We start from the raw sequence: 19,364 nt of genomic DNA, 5'->3' as shown, positions 1-19,364 counted from the left end.
GTTAAGGACATATAGAACGAGAAATGGGACTAAAAACAATGTAACTACCGTATAAACTGTATAAGCGACACTACCCTGGAGGAGCTTTGCCTAACAGCTTTAACAGGCTGTTTGGTTTCAGTAACAGGATGTACAACGGGTTATGTGTATAATTCACATAAAGGGATATTCAATGACCATATTGGCGTTCCATACTTTTGCCACATTGATATTCGATCAAGATCATTTGAGATATCATCACCATATTGCTCCATCAACCATGTTGCCGTGTCCCGCTCTCTACCCGGGGATATGATGTGATATATCTTAATGTCCAAAATATGTATTGGTACATAGTAATATATATATATATGTATGTATCTCTTTCGAGATCCGGCTTTAGGAATCACAAATGATTTCGAGTTGGTTAGCATCATGTTTGATCTCTAGAGTAAGGCAAAATATGTCACCAAAAAACAGAACTAGTATTGTTCGATACAGGTGACAAACGCTTACAGTGGAATTACGACCTTCCTTACCGGTTTCGAACCTCTGGACATACAATCAGCGTCCATAGCCTAGTGGCTAGGGTGTCCGCGTACAGAGCGGAAGGCCCGTGGTTCGAATCCCGGTGGAGGCTGAAAGTTTTTTCACTGTTCTTGATTTTCCAACTCATTACGATTTGCATTTATATATATTCATTTGCCTTTGTCGTTTACCTCCATTGCATATATATATATATATATATATATATATATATATATATATATATATATATACAGGGTTATAGCCACGCCGGCCGGCGGCGGCCGGTGGTAACCGCCACTCACGCCTGCCGGCCGGCATTGGAAGTGAATAAACAGTCCACAGGCCGGCACAAAAAAATAGTAAAATGCTTGTGAAATACAACAAAAGTAACAAATTTATCTTTCCCTTGCCGTAAAACATGATAATAACGTCACCTTTTTCTGTTATTTACCAAAATACCATCGACCCCCACCGGGGCGTTGCCCTGGACCCCACCAGGGGCCCTTAAGCGGGCCCCTGGACCCCCGGCCGTGAGATGCGAGAGCTTCGCTCGCTACGCTTCGCAAATTTATTTAACCAGCACTCACAATCTCCTAGCTATAACCCTGTATATATATATATATATATATGTATATATACTCAACGCTATATACAACATATAGTGAGCCCCATATGACACCTTTATTTACCTAATAAATCTTTATAGAGTGTTCATCATCAATATAACCATCAATATAAATTACAAGTCTTAGTAAAACACACATGACATATTTTCTTTACGGAGAGACGCAGGTACAGGAATGTGTTGCCTATACAATATATATACACGTACCGTATACACCATTCCATTTGTGTGGCATCTACATCGATTATGGAATCAATGCATCAGGTTCAGCCAATAATATAGGTTCGAACGAACACTAGCATGGTTTTATTATAAAGAAGTTAGGGTTCGGACCACTTTCTTCTTTTCAGACACACATAGATCGCTCCTCCACATTTGACCAAGATCATATGTAGTAACCATTCCCTATCGCCGTCATCCCATTTGTTGCACTGATTGTCGATGTAAGGGGACTATAGGATTGAGATTGGAACAAGTTTGGTTTTCGTGTCCCGGTTCTTGGGGTGACTTTTCTTGAAATTGTAACTATTATTCGGTCTAAGGCTGAGGGGAAGTTGCAAAAGGGTGGGGAAGTGTGGGGTGGGGGGTGGGGGGGGGGGGTACACGACCAGACAACAGTGAGGGATCGTTCAGACACATCAATACATCTACATTATTTACAAAGTACGGATGATAAAGTCTAGGTTATATGTATATATATCAGCCCATGGCTTCCCCAAAAAATGGGTGGTGCCAAATGTCACCTTGACAAACAAGTTCCCTATTCCCACGATATCAGCCCCACCAATGAGCACGTGCGCCACTGTTATGACATTAAACGCACACGTCTATACAACTTAGGCCAAATGAACCGATTTCTCACACCTTTCCCAAAGATTATCCCAAGAGCGAACCAACACCTAGGTTATAAGCAACTACGCAAACGGATAACTGCTCGTATTAATACATCAACGGTAATCTTGCCTCTTTAACTTCGTCTCTCTCATGGGATATAATCTGACAGGTTCAAGATTGTCATATTCTAGAGGTCAGAGAAAGGGTTTATACGGATCGTAAATAAGCCATCGCAAAATTTCTAAAAGTTGTTCAAGCAGAAGGCAAAGAACCTCCCCCTCAAACAGTTTCTAATTCGTGAACGCACAGTACCGTAACACAGAATCATCTCAAGTAACGAAATTTCATGGACGTGACCGGTTCTCATTGCCAAATTCAAACATATACGACGCTAAACGTACATAGGCTGTTGCGTTCGGTTGCACGTCATAAAACGCCATTTTGGGTTTGTTCAGTTGGTTATTTGCTTACGAGATATTTGCTATAAACGTACACAATATATTTATAGGCCTGTTAGATATATACGAGATGTGGTCGAGTCAAATCTGGGTCTTGCAATAAGTTTCTCACACTCTATTATTAACATATACAGAGCCGACCAGTAGCAGGTGCCCGGGTATGGAAAGCCATGTGGGACAAACACAGCATAATATATCCGCGTATTAATTCGAATATATACGCGTATTAATTGTACATGTGTAAAGTTTCGCTTTTTGAAGCGATCTCGCGAGCCCGCCAAAATATTTATCGTTGGTATATGTACACAGCAAGAGCGTAATTGTTTTTTCGTGTATATTCTAATTAATCCGTGCATGTATTGGATTTAATCTCCATATGTATTTTATTTTAATACGTGTATATTTTCGAATTAATACGTGTATATATTCGAATTAATACGTGGATATATTCGAATTAATACGCGGATATATTTAAGCCATATGATTGGCTCATAATATATACGCGTATATATTCCAATTAATACGCGTATAAATTCCAATTAATACGCGGATATATTATGCAGTGTTTGTCCCATATGGCTTGCCATACCCGGGAGGGGTGAGTGACGACCTCAATACTTTGCAGGGCAACACATTCGACTCGGGCGTTGTGCCGCAAGAGGCAGCATTTCCAACAACCTTAAACATTAGACGGATAAAATGATAAAGGCGTATAGGGTTAATATAAAAGTTTAATCTAATCCTTAAAGTAATGATGGCATAATGAATATAAGTTCCGAAGATTTGCAAATGAAAACAGATACCGCATTAATATTAAGTATGTGTGAAACAAATATTGTCTCTGTTCTGGATTCAACTGTTCATAAATCACGATTCACACGAGCCTATATACCAAATGGTTACATTGATCTCTTATAGACTAGCCTAAGGTGCATCCTTTATATGTTCAAACTTTTCTGTGTGTGGCTCTGTCAGAATGATGTGAAGTTACAACCTATATCGCAAACTATATAGCTTTAAATGTAAGTAACTGAAACCTACACCGTTATAAGGTAGCTAACCTATCGGTCCTCCGCGGTGAAGTTTAAGGCAAAACGTGCAGAAATGAACCACTTATATTATTCTCCCCTCTCTATGCACGAAATACACAGAGTTACGATCTATGCATTTGGTTTCCCGAGAAACATCCTTTCTGGTGTTCTTAGGCAAAGAAAATAATACATCGATTGAATTAGGGTAATAAACCCTGCCGGTGACCCTTCACCTTCGAAAAATTCAAACAAGACAGATATTGCATTAACGTCACTACAAAATACTACTACTAATACTGATTCTATACAGGGCACAACAGACAGGAGGGCGGGCGGGATATAAGAGGGCAGACGATAACTTGTGGGAGTATGGCCTTTACTATATACTTTATCTATCCTGTCATAACAAAGATATGACCTTTCCTGCAGTAGAGAATATGTGAATAACATTACAAGTGTGGGATAAGTACGATTGCCAAAGCCTGCAGTAACCCAGTACAAGTATACAACATGTTGTTATCCTATAGAAGGAGAGTATGAACCTTAGATAAAACAGCTTGTAGACGTTCAACCTCAAAGAAAAGACCGCCAGTGTTGACAGTCGAGCCACCCATGATTTCCGGAATCGGAAGAAAACCCCATACTTTGACGCGGTTATAATGGATGTTGCTCTCTCATTTTGAAACATGTCCGTCCCCGTACCGTGGCTGGTTGTAGTAGAGGTTGTACCGGTCACGTGGATAGTCCATGACAAGTCGCAGGCCATACTTCCAACATATCAGTGTAGCATGGAGTTGGCATAGAAATCAAGCGAAGTAGGCATACTATTCTCAAAATCCAATCAACAGATATAGTACTTATCCCTTCGTGTTTTGTGAGTGTATATATATATATATATATATATATATGATAAAATGATACTGCCAAGAGACACCAACAGTCCGACACCAAGTCTGAGATTTTGGGGGAGGGAGGGGGGGGGGGGTTGGCAGAAGTCAGAACATAAATTGGTGTATAAATTAGAGTCACCGCGCCCGTGCGATAATAGTTGCTCTGGAAATTATTGAGGAGACCATGCCCTCGCCAATCCTCGTGACGGGGTTCCTGCTTCTGCATGGGTCAAAAACTTGATCAACGGAGGCATTAAGGGTCCATTCATAATATTAATGATACGATATTTCGTAGAACTGAAACGACTGGACATGCTTCCGGTAGCGTTGTCATTGTCATATTCCCAGAGCATCTTATTACCATAATCTTAAGAAGCTGTCATATCGAGTGTGAGAGGAACCACACATTATCTCTTAAAGGGAATACATAAGCAATCGGCCCTGAAAGTTTCATCCGCGAGTGAATTGTATCCTGCATGCGCATATACGGTCAGCTATATAGGCTTCTTTCGAACACATTTGACAAAGTTAAACCGACCACCGGTTGAACGTCCCTCTTTGACATAACATTAGTCCTAACTGATATATAGAGCCTGGCTATTGGCTACGCTGGCAAAACTGTGGGAAGACCAACTAAAATCGACCAGAATTTTACTATGAATCCCCCTCCCCCGGCACTCCACCCAAACACCCACACACACCTCCTTTGCTCACGTGTCTGTTTTGACAACGGATACACTGTTTATCTATGCATAATCATCTTGTATAAAGGCAGGCATGTATATATTCAAAGATTACTTCATGAACTAACCATGAGTACCGAAGAAGATTGATTCATGACCATACAGATTAATTTCAGCTTGAACTGGGCTTTGTCAATAAAGGGGAGTGGGACAGGGGCAGGGGTAGATGAGGGGCAGGACGGTGTCCAAACCACCGATGCACAGACGTGCCTATCGAATTATTTCTCTACCATTACAAATTGTAATTTTTCACGTATCATAATTGACATCCGCCAAATCGAACTAACAATGACTGCGGATGCCTGTGTAAATACGGTGGATGTACGTGTATGTATGGCAGCCTCGTTTCTTGTTGATTTTACTTTTGATAAGAAAAGAGTTACCGAACTCTTAAAAACTGTCTCAAATGCCAAACTTTCCACTGCGAGAAAAATTGTACTTCGTTTTGAGTAAATCACACTCATAACGTAACCAACGGTCAATCCCTAATTCGAAGTACAGTGACTTCGTCCGCCCACCTTACATACTTGTCTGAGAACGCGTGAAATCAAAAAAAAAAAAATATATAATCTTACTTTGGAAAATGCATTTTCATCTTTTTCAACTTTCAACATAATATGACGGGAAACAGCTATGTCCGCCAGACATCCTTTAAAGAACCAATTTTGGGAATTTGAAGGGAAAAGACATTACATTTCACTTAAACTCCTGCATCATGTATGACCGTTATTCAGCAATGGTTTATCCACTTGTGCAACTTGGCACATGCATCAGGAAAACCGTTCTGTTGATTTTAGTGAGATAAAAGTTTTGTTTTTTTACGATTTTCCACTCTTTTTTATCTTTGATCATATCGAGATATTGAAATATGTAGACGAAACTGCACCCTCCTACAGTTTTTTTTTAAAGTTTCATTTTGGAGTTATCATATGAATCATACTTTCATATTTAATAATCCCATGCAAATGTTGGTACAGACAAGCATGAATCTGCTATCATAGATTTACCCAATCGGAATTGGCATCTTTGGGTGTGATGTAGTCGAATAATATACTGTTATATATTCCAACCCACAAAATATTTGCAAACTGCTGATTTTTGCAAAACAACATAAAATGCTGCGATGGGCCATCCTGTTACACAAGAAAAGATAATAATGACGTGTATATAACTCAACAGTCGTTTCTCGAAAGATGGAATCAAATAAATAATATATCTTCTGTTTATTTTTGTTCTGTCTTTGGGTGGTAAAACGTTTCTGAGAAAATAGGTAAAATGCCGGTTCTTTATCTCCAGTGTGTTCCCAAATGTAAATAAAAAAAGGTCAAGGTATTTTAGTGAATTTCAAAAAAAAAGTTTATAGTGGTCCGAGTGACCACGAGTGCATTATCTGCATCGATTCTGAGTAGGGGGGAGGAGGGGCTATTATGGGTCGTGGCTAAGTCATCATGGAAGATCGTGCAGGGTTGAGGGCCTAAAAGTTTGCGGACCCGCGGGGCTTGTGGCTTAAAGGCATTGAAGACTCGCCCCAAACCGCGTGCCGTGCTCTGAAAAAGTTAACTTTCCGTTGCTTGCAAATGATGGTTTATTCTAGTCGCTACAAAATGCAGACAGTAATGAAACGTGATACCTTGTTATCTTTTATCTAGACCTGAGATGTCCACGCTGCTATGTACACTGTGTTGTGGGTATTGGCCGTAGCTGTATGTATTGACTGTACACTATTGTATAATTACCGACGATAGCAAGCTGTGTGTGTATTTTCTGGGATTGATGGTGGTGTCTGACATTTCTGTTACACCTCATTCGAAACTAGGTCAGATTACCGGCATGTGACGTATCTTTGTGCACGAGTCTTCAAACCCTTTAAGTTCTTACAGAACCTTGCGCTAGCTTTCAGTTTAACCACTACGATATTTCCTCTTCCTATACCAGTTGTATTGATAAAAGTGAAGTAAAAGATGTATCATGTACATTTCGAGCCAAATTTTCTATGAAATGAACAAACTATCCACACAAAAAGACCAAAAAAAAAAATACCATCGAGTGGTGTTTAATTTACATTCTGGGGAATAAAATACGGCAAATATTCTGAAGACTTGAAAAATGTCTTCGGAGATCAGAAGGGAAAAGATCTCAACTTTGACAGTCATATAGTAAAACAACAGACGTTGCTTGTATATTCCCTCGGGAAGTCGTTAGAACCTCAAGCTATAAGCATTGACAAGTTGCAAACATCTCAGCGGTTCGACCTTTGGCCAGAGAGATGAAAACCATAAATACAATTCATTTGTAACGGTAAACGATATGTTTTGTTAAAGAAATCTTTCTTTTGTAAATCTGTCAATAATCATGCAAAAAAAAACACACACAAAACCGGTGAAAATACCCGCCATGGGAACCCCAATTACCTCGGCTAATGCACTAGGGGTTAAAGTTGTTGCAAAAAAAAAAAGAAAAAAAAAAGGAAGAAACATTTAGTGGAAGTAAAGTAAATGATAACTGCCCTTGCTTATGCATGGTACTGAGATGCATATACAGTACTTAAATGCATATATATCAGCATTAATATCTGACTTAAAATATTTTGATACGATTGAAAATACAATTACTACTTGGTCTACTGAGCGGGAGGCAGGAAAATGGGACAGAAAGGACATAATATCGACATAGGGTTGAGGGACGGTAGAGGAAGGGGAGTGGTATGGGAGGAGGAGAGGTAGGGGAGGAGGAGAGGTAGGGGAGAAGAGAAGGAACATCTCTATGTTACTGGTTTCTTTCTTAAAACCATCGCAACCCGTACGCACTATGACCCCCCCCGACACCTATCGCCCAAGCCCACACGGCGCACCTTAAATATACAGTACCATGCGTCCATCCCTCCCCTCCCCCTCCCCTCCCCTCCTCGCCCATCCCCGCCGAACCTCAGCAGTTACTGTCCATAAGGTATACGTTAATACGATACGTATGAACCATGAATTCAACTCACTACATTCCATGGGTATTCTCTCTTAGTTATTATATAAAGTGCAATCGAACTTACTTTTCCTGCTATAAGTTCACACATCATGTATGGTGGCCAGTGTGATGTATACAAAGAATGACCAATTCGAATACCTACACGTCATACTTTCTCCATATTATAGTTTCACGGACAATTGGTAGCCTACCGATAGTCTATATAGTGATTAATGGCCATTTTGTATTAACCAGGGATGTATATTGTTAACACCTGTCTGGCTAAGAAATCGTTTCCAAGTAGAGACAGACACATGCAGGGTTAAAAACGGCTCTTATTTACCCGTAGGGGGGCCGCTATATACGATGGCCTTTGAACTCGTAGGTAAAAGCGTATTCCGTGCGCCTATAGTCCATTTACGAATGACCCATAGCACGGTATCGATAATGAATGCTCATCGGTTGTAATTTAAGCAAAATTAAATTTCTGGTTATGCGTGTCAGTATATAAATAAAGCAAAAATCGATCGAAAATTAAAACTCGTCCACTGTAGTCGACTTGTTAAGTCCATTTGTAAACCAGCCACTGCGCATGGAAGTTGGAACGCTATAAGACCGAACAGATACATAATGACGATGCATTTTATGTGGATGGCCATTAGTGTATACCATCCATTGGCTCGAGTGAATACACTGGAAGCTTGTCACTTCAATTGAAAACGGTTCATTGTCGTATACATGGACTAAATCTGAAGCAAACCGAAATTATTCGCCTTGTGTAGGTTACGGTACCATTCAAGTCACAGTACAACCCCCTCTTCCCCCCCACCCCTCGACATGTGATAAAAGGATTTTAATTATTACCAATACCAACTTTGAAACTCTCAAACCCATACGGTAATGTTGAGAATTTTTCTTGAAGGTTGTGAAATCTATATAGTTCCTAAAAAATTAAGTTTACAAGATTTAATGAGATCACAAAATATCCGCATAATAACCGTTCGAATAGTCAATAAATCAACTCTTAACCGTCAGGACTAGTTGAGGCTACAACATTACAATGATATATATTACATGCGATCTTTAACCTAGCTATAGGCCTACACTATTAAATCACCAAAGGGCTCCAACCATTTTCATGATCCGCTTGCCAAATTTCACTTACCTGTGTGAAAAGCAGGACGGCCAATCCAAAGCGCAAAACCCCCATATTGTACGGCATTTTTTTCGGATGAGACACCTTTCGTTCTTAGCCAATCAGGTCCGGTTAGTTTAATCTTCTCGAGAAAAAAAACCCTCAATTTATTCCGAGTGCTGATAATCTTTCTTTGCCTTTTACTGTTTAACACGACAGGAACTAAAGAAAAAGAGGGTAAATAGAAAAGAATGAGTTTTGTATACGTTACATATATGTACCCTGTCAGAAATGAAAAGAGGTCTTAACATCCGCTGTTTTTTTCTTTTTTTTTTACTTCTTCTGTTATAGTATTTCCTCAATTCTATTGACGTAGATACTTCAAGGAGACTTTTTAAGGGTTTCACAAATCCTATTTTATCCCCCTCTCTTCTCTTGACTCTTTTCATTGTGGAGAGAAGGGATAAAAAGATTCTTAAGTGAGTAACAGAGATGACACGAAGAAGTAGGATCTTAGAGCCCTACAAAAGAGGGTGAATGTTATAGCATTTAAATCGACTTAACAATCGGCGACTTCCGAACCGCCTTAAGAAATATCTTTACGGCGTATACTCTATACCAATGGAGAATGAGTCAGTCGAATTTTAATGGTAATGACCTAACAAAGTGTTTCAGTTATATCACGAGATAGTAAGCTGGGCAAAGAACAAAATCGTGAAATCTGGTGTAAAGTTTAGTAGTTTATCCACTTTCTTTTCTACTCTTTTTTTTCCGTATGTGATTGAAATAAACCAAAAATTGAGTCACTCCATTAAAGAGCCTCCATTCAAAGCGAGGTTAATAAACGATTTCAAAAGATTTGTCAAATTCATCATCAATGGTTCATTAGATGATAACAATTCGATAACATCTACTTGCCATTTCAAAGCTTACGTCATCTGCCATAATAAGACTCAGAACAAACTACAAGTATGCTAGAAATGTTCCAAAAATGGTCACTAAGTTGTTATCATTCCCCCTTTTTTGGGGGGGGGGGTGGAACTTCTTGCGACACTCCAGAGAAATATTCTGCAATGTTGAAACATTGAATTTTCTGATTTGATCGTTATTTTTTAATTTAATTTTTTTTTATAATATTAGTGTATTCTTAAAGGGATATCTTTCAGGGGAAATCATTTGTTAGGATTTTTTTGACAATTTTAGCAAATTTACAAGTTAAATGCCAAACAATTAGACATTAATATGTCGTTTGTGTATAGTGATTAAGCACTTTAATTTACATTGTTGCAATTTGTATGGTGCCGTAGAGTCTAGTCTCTCTCAGTGACGTAAATAAAACAGGGATAGTGCTCAGTTTTGGTTATTACTTAAATGTATGAAACTGATCGAATTTCCATTTCAAAAACAATGAAAGCAAAAGAGAAAATAATGTCGAAACGTTTAACGTGTTCGGCTTAGTTGTTCAATCGATTTTGGTTTGTACATTTACCATGGTTAACGTACAAAACACACGGTCATAACTATAATATATACCGACAATATTACGCAACATTACGCTTATCTCGCTACACTCAACAGCCAGGATATGGTGGGGAGGGGGTGGACGGGGGGGGGAGAGAAACATTTGAAGGATTCCATGTGGCGACCTGTCGTGACCCCAAATGAGATCCGAACAATGTAAGTGTAAACATTAATGAAGCCGCTGACGTGGGCAACAACTTACACGACAAAATGGGTTGCGCGCAACAGCCTTTGAAGTTTGAACTGATGTTGACAGACAGACAGAGGGAAAGACAGACAAACAATATACAGACAGATATAAACGGATAGATAGATAGATGGATGGATGGACAGATATACCTCAGATACACTATTCAAAGCTCTTCAAAGCAGTTGAGGAAAATCTTGTCATCTTTTTTACTGTTTATTTTGTAGACATCATGATTTGCAGAATTAGTTTCCTACAAATGTCAGATTTTAACACGCACCGTATTAAGTTCATTAACCTTGGGTATGATTATGACCAAAATAGACTCATGGCTCCAAAACGGCCAAAACGGCATGTTATTTACGACTTTTTATATTGAAGTTTGTTAGAATTGAAACCCTCTCACTCTAAGTGATGATGTGGTTACTTACAGCCACGTTTATGGCAAGCCATGAGGGACGAACACCGCATATTATATCCGCGTATTTATTTGATTATATACGCGTATTAATTCGAATACATACGTGTATACATATAGTATCAAATCATCAGGCTGAAATATATCCGCGTATTAATTCGAATGTAAACAAGTATTAATTCGAATACATATGAGGATTAATTCGAATATATACACATATTAATTCGAATATATACGCGTATTAATTCGAATATATACACGTGTTAATTCGAATATACGCGTATATGAATTAATACGCGTATGTATTCGTATTAATAAGAGGATATATTATGCGGTGTTTGTCCCATGTGGCTTGCCATACACGTTATAGGCCAATTCATAGAGGCCTATTCCAATATAGCCTATATATATAAATATATATATATATATATAAATATATATATATATATATAGATATATATTTTATATATATATATATATATTATATATATATATATATATATATATATATATATAAGAAGGATAAAGGAGCAACGTTTGCTAGTTATCTGAAATATCGAGCTGTGTAAACCGGGAAGACCGCAGTGTATGCTAATATACTGTTTTAGTTTGAACAACGAGCATAACAGTTGGAAGTCTGACCCCGTGACCTCGAAGAATGATCAACGATCACGCATATCATTAAATTTGAATTTGCCCGCATTTAACGTAAAGTCGGTCCTACGTTTCACTCACAGAATTTACAGACATTGATAGTTTACAACTTACCGGAACCTCACAGAATGGATTAAAAGTAATTCCGATGTATGGCAGGACAAAGATACCCGAGAAAAAATCAACGAAAACCTATGAAACAACGATTGCAATCCAACTTCGTCCTCGCACATGTATTCCTAACTGACACAAAATAGGTCAAAACGAACCAACGAAAGAGAGTTACAGCAAAAAAGTTCTCCCATTTGTGGATCTTGTACTCTCCTACATGATGCTGTAAAGTTTCGGTGAAATGGTTGTCTAAGACGGCCAGTCACAAAACGATTACCTCGACTCGGCGATTTTGTTGCTGTCGCCGCCATTTTGAAATTAGATAGACTTTCGCCAAGCCGTTTTCATGCTATGGGCTACTACCGACAAGACTTCACTCAAATCGTTTTCAATGTAGTGGAACCCATTCCTTTAGTGTACGGTCTATTAGGAATGTTAGGTTTTGTGGCGTGAAATTAAGTAATATAAGTTGTGCTAAGGTTTGGAAGAAAGTTTGTCCCAAACTCTAATATATGATTAGGTAAAATGTGAAATTACTGAGAGTTGCGTATGGGAGGGGTAAGAGAGACAAAATGGGGGAGGGGGCAAGGGAGATGGTGTTTCCTTTCTAGCTAAATTAATGGTGGTAACTATTAAGGTAACACAAATTTTTCTGAGTCTGTTGTCAAAACTGAAGGGGTCATACCACATGTCGAATATACAAAGGTAACATGGCCTAGGCCAAACCTTATTTCTAGTTGCTTTCTAAGGAACTTCCAACAATACCAAATGATTTATACTTACCCACTTACCATAATTCCACAGTAGCCCTTACTCAGTGAGATTCTGCAAAGCTGGGTACTCATCTGTTGCTTATATTCATCAATAAATATCAGTTAACAGTTTTCCAGTCAATACCAATCCTTGTTTGGTTCATGTATCACACTACACAACCACTTGCCAATATTGAAGTTAAGTACTGTGGCTTGGGTAGGGGTGTGTTGTTTAGGGGAGGGGTGTGGTGTTTTTAGGGGTTTTGGGGAGGGAATGTGGTGCTTAGCGGATTTGGGGAAGGGTTTGGAGTTTCCCAGCTTTGGGATGGGTGTGGTGTTCACCAGCTTTGGGAAGAGTTAGGGTATTTTGGAGGGATAAGGTGGTTTTGCCACATATGGGGACTTTAATTAAAAGCGGACTTTCAGTACACAGGACGCGTTTGGATACATCACGTTCTATGGATACTCTGACCAAATATTTTGAGTAGGGCTGTTTTCTTTTTCTTTTGCACATGCATAGTAGAACATTAGTCAACAGTGGAAATAGAGTTGCCTGGTCTTTTATTGATTTTATAACTGTAACAATAAGGCACTTTAAGCAACAGAAAAAAGAAAACAAAAAACATTTGGTGTGACACTCTCCATGAAAGAACATGTTTTAATGTCCTGTGAAAATATGGGCATGAAAAATAAATTACTTCGATCACTTCAAAGTGAAATACTTTGTTCAAATGGAAGGAATAGCTTAACAAACTTTGAACACTTCTTGAAATGAAACACACTTCATACTGTGAAGACTTCATACAATAATATTGTCTGAAAAAAAAATCACACACAATGTCAAGTGCATTATGACTGGAAGGGGTATTTCAAGGTGGCATAGTGAAGGCATGACATAGCAAAAACAGTTCAGGTGGCAGGATGGATAGTTTTGTAACTTTGAAATGGTGAGATATACCTGTGACATATAGCATAAGATTAACATTAAAAGACAAATATATAAAAGTAAAAGGTAAGAGTAGAAAGTAAATAAATAAGTCCAAACTTGACATATAACTTTAACAACCTGGTCTTCTTCAGAAATAGGAGCACCAATAGCATCCCAACGTTTATACTTCCTTTCATATAATTCAAATTATTTCCAACTGACTTGCCCTCTGCCATTTCAGTTCTGAGGTACTTTTTCTTGAGTTGAATTTTGTTGGATAGAGAATCCATTTCGAACAGAGTACGCAAGGCATCCTAAGCATCACTTGGTTTGTCACTTGTTGTAATTAATTCCAGCTGACTAGATGCTATTGCAAGCACAATGGTGAAAAATGCCAGTTGTGTCTTTTTCAGGTTTGCACTCTTCTACTTCTCACATACAGTAACCCCCAACTTTCATGAGCCATCCTCATAGCCCACAGGCCTTTTGCAAGAAACAAATGTCTCATCTGGAAATTCCATGTCAGCCAGTTCACTCCATCCATTTTGTTAATTTTCCACGTCATATCTTCTGTTGTTCCAGCCATATTGGTCAGTTGTCACGACTAAATTAACCAATTTAAGTACCGACATTTCCCAAGATATGGTTCCAAAATCAGCACATAAATTCCAAACAACAATCTATTGTACACAGTTAACTTCCAGTGTATGTGTCTGGGCCAATAACCTGTTCGAGTTAGCTAGAGAATAGGCATGAGACTGCTGAGTATATTACAGCCTGCTGCTGCACACAACTTGTTCTTTCTATAAGAGTATAACAGAAACTGAGGAAAAATGTAAATTACATATATATAGAAAACAAAATTGCTTAAAGGTAGCACACTAATAATACAACCTGATTAAACAAACAATAGTTTGGAGCAGAGTTGTAACAACAGGCACTTAACTGATCCACAGGCTGCATTCCTTCTTACTACGGGTACATATAACAGAGCTAGGAACTTAAAAGATATATAGTATTAAATAGAATGTGAGACTACATTTATTAACAGATTTCTATAAATAAACTCTTATATGAAGACTTCAGATATGAGGATAATAAACATGAGAATGTAATAAACTCTGGAAGCTCTCTGGGCTAATACTTAATACCAGTGGAACTGCATTTTGCAATGTTAGTCATTATACATAACAAAACAAATCTAATAGTGAATGAAACTTTTCTTCTTTTTGGGAATAACTTTTTTTTGGTCATATATACATGGGAAAGCACCACCTTAGAGAAATCTGTGTGTGACACACACACACATAGGGAAGACTGCACGTGAATGACTAACTAAGTACTTCTACTACTGTACCTATCATAGAAAACAACATAACAATAAAAAGATCGTAAACTCTCGTTAACAGCAAAACATGTTGTCACAAAATGATCCCTGATATTGTTTTAAGTCACCTGGAATTATAAGTAGCTATGTAAAACTACATGGCTCTATGAGGTGCAATTGTTCTCAAGTACCAGCAGTAGGTCTAACTGTAATAGCAATAAGTATAAAGTGTAAGCAGTATAAAGCAAGCTAGTTTTATTTCTGTGTTACGTATCTTGCTCTACATATTAAGCATAGGGAATTGGGCCTAGACTTAAGTCATGGATCTAATACCGGTCTTGAACACTTGTAACAAAGTGACATTGAAATGGATCCCGATCCCAGGATGGAGGAAATTTTCACCCAGTCCAGCTTTAATAAAACTCATAATAAGCCATGATCTTAACTTATACATAGTACAAAGGCAGTCTACAAGTACTACTAATAATTTTTGTATAATAATAATAATACTAAATTGTATCTTATGCAGTCCAAATCTTTTCAAGAACAGGCCCCTTAGAATTATTCCACAAGGACAAGAAGGCGTAGGCTAAGAACTAAAGGTTATAAGCCTTAGTCCATTATTAAAATTGGACTAAACTATGCAGGTATTCTAGTATTACTAAAACTAGGCTAGGGCCTACCTGTAGTAAAAACTTGTCGTAGTATATTACTTTAGTAAATACAAAAGTACTAGGCCTATAGGCTAGGGGCCTAGTACAGTAATATTACTGTCCGCTATGCCCTCGAATATTTAAATTTTAACTATTTAGTAGCCATAAGTAGTACCGTGACTTATCAACTCCCTGATTTTTCCATATTAACGCAAAAAAATGAAGGGAATCTATGCCGAATAGAAAGATTACGAAAAATACGAGACGTTGCAATCTAGCATTTGCTACATCATAGTCGACATATAGCGCTAGGCTGCACGTTATAGGATACGGTACTTTCGTGTATATGTGTATTATGTACGTTAGGATACATGTATTAGGGGCAACCAAAACCACATAGGAGCACCATTTTCGTTGACCAAAAAATCACACTTTTCGGGGGAGTTACAACTTTTCTGAAAAATATGAGTAAGATTCAAGCTTATATATTACAAAAATGCTATTTTAACGGTTGAAAGTTGTCTAAGACGCGAAAGTCACATAACGATAGACGTCGACTCGATTTGACTTACCTTTATGTTTTTGCGTTGGTCGTCGATAAGAAAATGCACTGTTGTATTGGTAAAATCTTCGTTTCTTTCCGGAAATGATCGTATTTGAATCTCTAAAGTATCCTTTATCGAGCTACGATACTCGTAAACCCGAATTACATTGGGATGTTTGCGAATTTTACCGATTACATCCATACATGGAAGTAGCGAACCGAAGTCCGTAGAACCGGATTTGCGCGAAACAATTACTTCCGTGTCAAGTAGCTGTGCTCGAAAATTTGCTAGTAACGGTCATATATTGAGGTCAGACTTCCAACTGATAACCTTAATTCTATACATTTTGTAGAGGTCTGTAATATGGCTAAAGTGATATGTTTTTTATAGGGAGACCATACCCTCAATCTGTAAACTAAAGGCACATGGCGGGCTGACTCCATAGCGAGGTATCGTAACCTCTTGCGGTAAACCGCTGCTAGTATTTTCACATTATGTTCTCAGTGTGTTATCGTCTTGCATTAATAAAGTAATATATGCCACTTGCAGGCCTGCTATAAAGCACTTTGGAGTGAACATGGGGTATCAAATGCAGTATACCACTGTGGACAGTTAAGTCAATGATTAAAGGCTTTTAAACCGAGGTCATACTCATATGTGTATCTGAAGTTCCCTTGCAAAAAAGGCTCGTGATACACAAGTTGGCATAACACCGTTATATGCAAATGAAGAGTGCATGGGATCAATTCATGACAATTATATTTCCAGTTAAACAGACGTGTGCAGTATAACGAATCCGAGAACTCCTCGGTAGGAAGGGAAACTAGTATCCGTAAATACCAACAAAAACAAGTGGCATTATTTGTTTGGTGGATAAGAATCCGTTGGTACATAGAATGCAACCCCAGCATATACGCAAGACATTTCATCCCACGATGTTTACACTTGAGCAAAAGTGTATGTTTTATATAGGCTAACGTTTAGTGCACCAAATATAATAACTCGGGTGTACGTACTACGTCCGTATATATATATATATATATATGATTTGGAGAATTAAAATTATACTTTTCAATTCGTTAGAAGGGTGTCAGGCCACGGGGTCGGTGTACGGGGGGGGGGGGTGGGGTCAGGCCACGGGGTCGACTGGTACTCTCACTCATACCAACGGAAACTTATGATTGTTAGGCCTCGTATACTCAGTTGCGTACGTACGTATACTCGTACTTCTACGTGTATACGTCAGCCGTGTAATGTATGTATAACCATGGAACTATAAACTCCCAGGTTTATAGCTCCATGGTATAGCATTCTAACCGTTCAACCAGCTCCGTTAAAACGGCTTCTTTTAATGCACTTGGGTCGTCTATATTTCCGGTGAATTAACCAAAACCAATTGTTGAACGAGATAACAATCCGATCGAAGTTACGTTTTGTTTAAAGAAGTGAGTGTCAAATTAATGACTTTATTCTACTATTCTGAACTTTACGGTGACAAAGAAATATTTTTTCCCCTTTCCCTCATATCGTGATTCTATACATATCACAAAAATCACGTGGCAAGTATAAGAAATTTGATATTCTTTCCAGAGATGATCTTTCATATTCGACCCTTTTTCTTTTTGTAACGAAATACGACACCTCCCCCCCCCCCCCCCCTGTAGTCCAGATAGTAATTACACACAGTCATGTAGGATGATTCGTTTGGGATGGGACTTTCAATTTAAGTTAACCCATGGACATGCTTAGTGACTCAACCTAGTGACCTTAATTATACTAATTACTATGGTATAGTGAAGGCATCTCCCTGTTAAAACTTATAAGCTAATCAGATGCATTTTTTCAAACCAAGCTCCTTCTTTCAACTTACCTCCGGCCTGCAACGATGTTTCGTCCCTGATTGAAAGTTTTAAAACCACGAGTAATGTATTATCCTCGGTTAAAATAATAATCCTTTCTTGAGTTTGTGTGCTTGAAATTGTTTTGTCCTTCTCGGGAGATGGATTCTGTTGTCACTTGTTCTAGATTTCTTCTGCTGAAGTAAAAGAAAAACTCGGTTTCAAGTCATTTTTTTCGAATTAACTCAATCAACTTCACAAAGTTTGCTTGATAGCTAAAGATTTATTAAATATCCGCGTCCCAAATAATACGAAAATATTCTTCTTCTTCTTCTTCTGCTTCTACTTCTTCTGAAAAATTGCGTTGCAATGATGCTTTTGCAAGGCAGTGCACTAGCAATGATACACAGAGTGAATGAAGCTATTTATATAAATATACAATATAGCACAGGCCCGTGCAGGGATTTACAAATTTACCAATACCAACCAACGTACACCTGCCTTTCCGCCGCACTAACAATACTGAGAAAGAAACAGCGAAACATGCCTCCTTCTTTTATACTTGTCAAAGCTCTATACACTGCAGTTAGTCGTAGAAGTGCTAGCCTGTATACTTACTTTACGCACAGGCAGGTCGGAAAGTTAACGTGTTCTGCCCTGGATGGACTTCAATGTATCAAACAGTGATTTACACGGACTTACTGTGTATTAGTGTATGGGTCTGCCAGGTGGAATTGTTGTCCGGCAGTTCCGTTCAATGATTTGTGGCAGCCTGTACCGTGTCTGTACCATAACTTAGACAAACTTGGAATTGGAAGTGACACCGAGCTTTTCATGTTGTTATATATACCCAGATGCAACATTGTCATTTTTAACTGGGGCCCTCTATATTGCTATGTCTACGTATACACGGCATGAATCAGACGGATTCTAGGAAAATGTAAGATCGTAAAGTTGAAGAAGGATAAATGTAATGTTCTATAAAAAGAAAGATAATTTTCTCAGCCAACTTTTCATAGTTCTGTTGTGGAAAAAGACAACGTACGAAATTTTCCTTGGCCGAGTGAAGAACGCGAAACCATTGGCGTCGAGAACTATTGTCCTGCTGATCTACAGGGGTGTCGAGAGAAAAGTCGAAGTACCTGGGAAACTTATGTCACAACCCCTCCTCCCCACTCTCCCGATTTTTGAAGCCTCAGTTTCTCTTTCGAACCGTTATGAGGATTGGCAATGCATTATTCTTTACCCG

At 38.4% G+C, this 19,364-nt stretch overlaps 1 protein-coding gene and 1 long non-coding RNA gene across 7 annotated transcripts in view; both read right to left on the bottom strand.

Annotated features, from left to right (window-relative positions):
• Positions 1 to 18,963, bottom strand: part of LOC139968875 (A disintegrin and metalloproteinase with thrombospondin motifs 3-like) — an 84,698-nt gene extending 65,735 nt beyond the window's left edge. For 2 of the 6 annotated variants that reach the window (XM_071973477.1, XM_071973478.1), the window contains exons 1-2: positions 18,148 to 18,938; positions 9,212 to 9,403 (exon numbers count right to left, since the gene is read on the bottom strand). In XM_071973477.1, the coding sequence (XP_071829578.1) occupies positions 9,212 to 9,268 (57 nt within the window). In that variant the 5' untranslated portion in view covers positions 9,269 to 9,403; positions 18,148 to 18,938. Of the gene's footprint in view, positions 1 to 9,211; positions 9,404 to 18,147 lie in introns of all 6 variants that reach the window. The other 4 variants (XM_071973474.1, XM_071973476.1, XM_071973473.1 and 1 more) reach the window with 4 other exon arrangements.
• LOC139968861 (uncharacterized) lies at positions 13,369 to 16,607 on the bottom strand. The gene is made up of 2 exons (XR_011793560.1): positions 16,305 to 16,607; positions 13,369 to 14,575 (listed from the first exon to the last, which is right to left on the bottom strand). It is a non-coding gene; the product is annotated as an uncharacterized lncRNA (long non-coding RNA).
• Positions 18,964 to 19,364: the final 401 nt, after the last annotated feature.

This window comes from Apostichopus japonicus, chromosome 6 (assembly GCF_037975245.1).
Source record: "Apostichopus japonicus isolate 1M-3 chromosome 6, ASM3797524v1, whole genome shotgun sequence".
Taxonomy (NCBI): Eukaryota; Metazoa; Echinodermata; class Holothuroidea; order Aspidochirotida; family Stichopodidae; genus Apostichopus; species Apostichopus japonicus.
The sequence above is the reverse complement of the archived record's forward strand: the minus strand, read 5'-3'. Positions and strand labels throughout refer to the sequence as shown.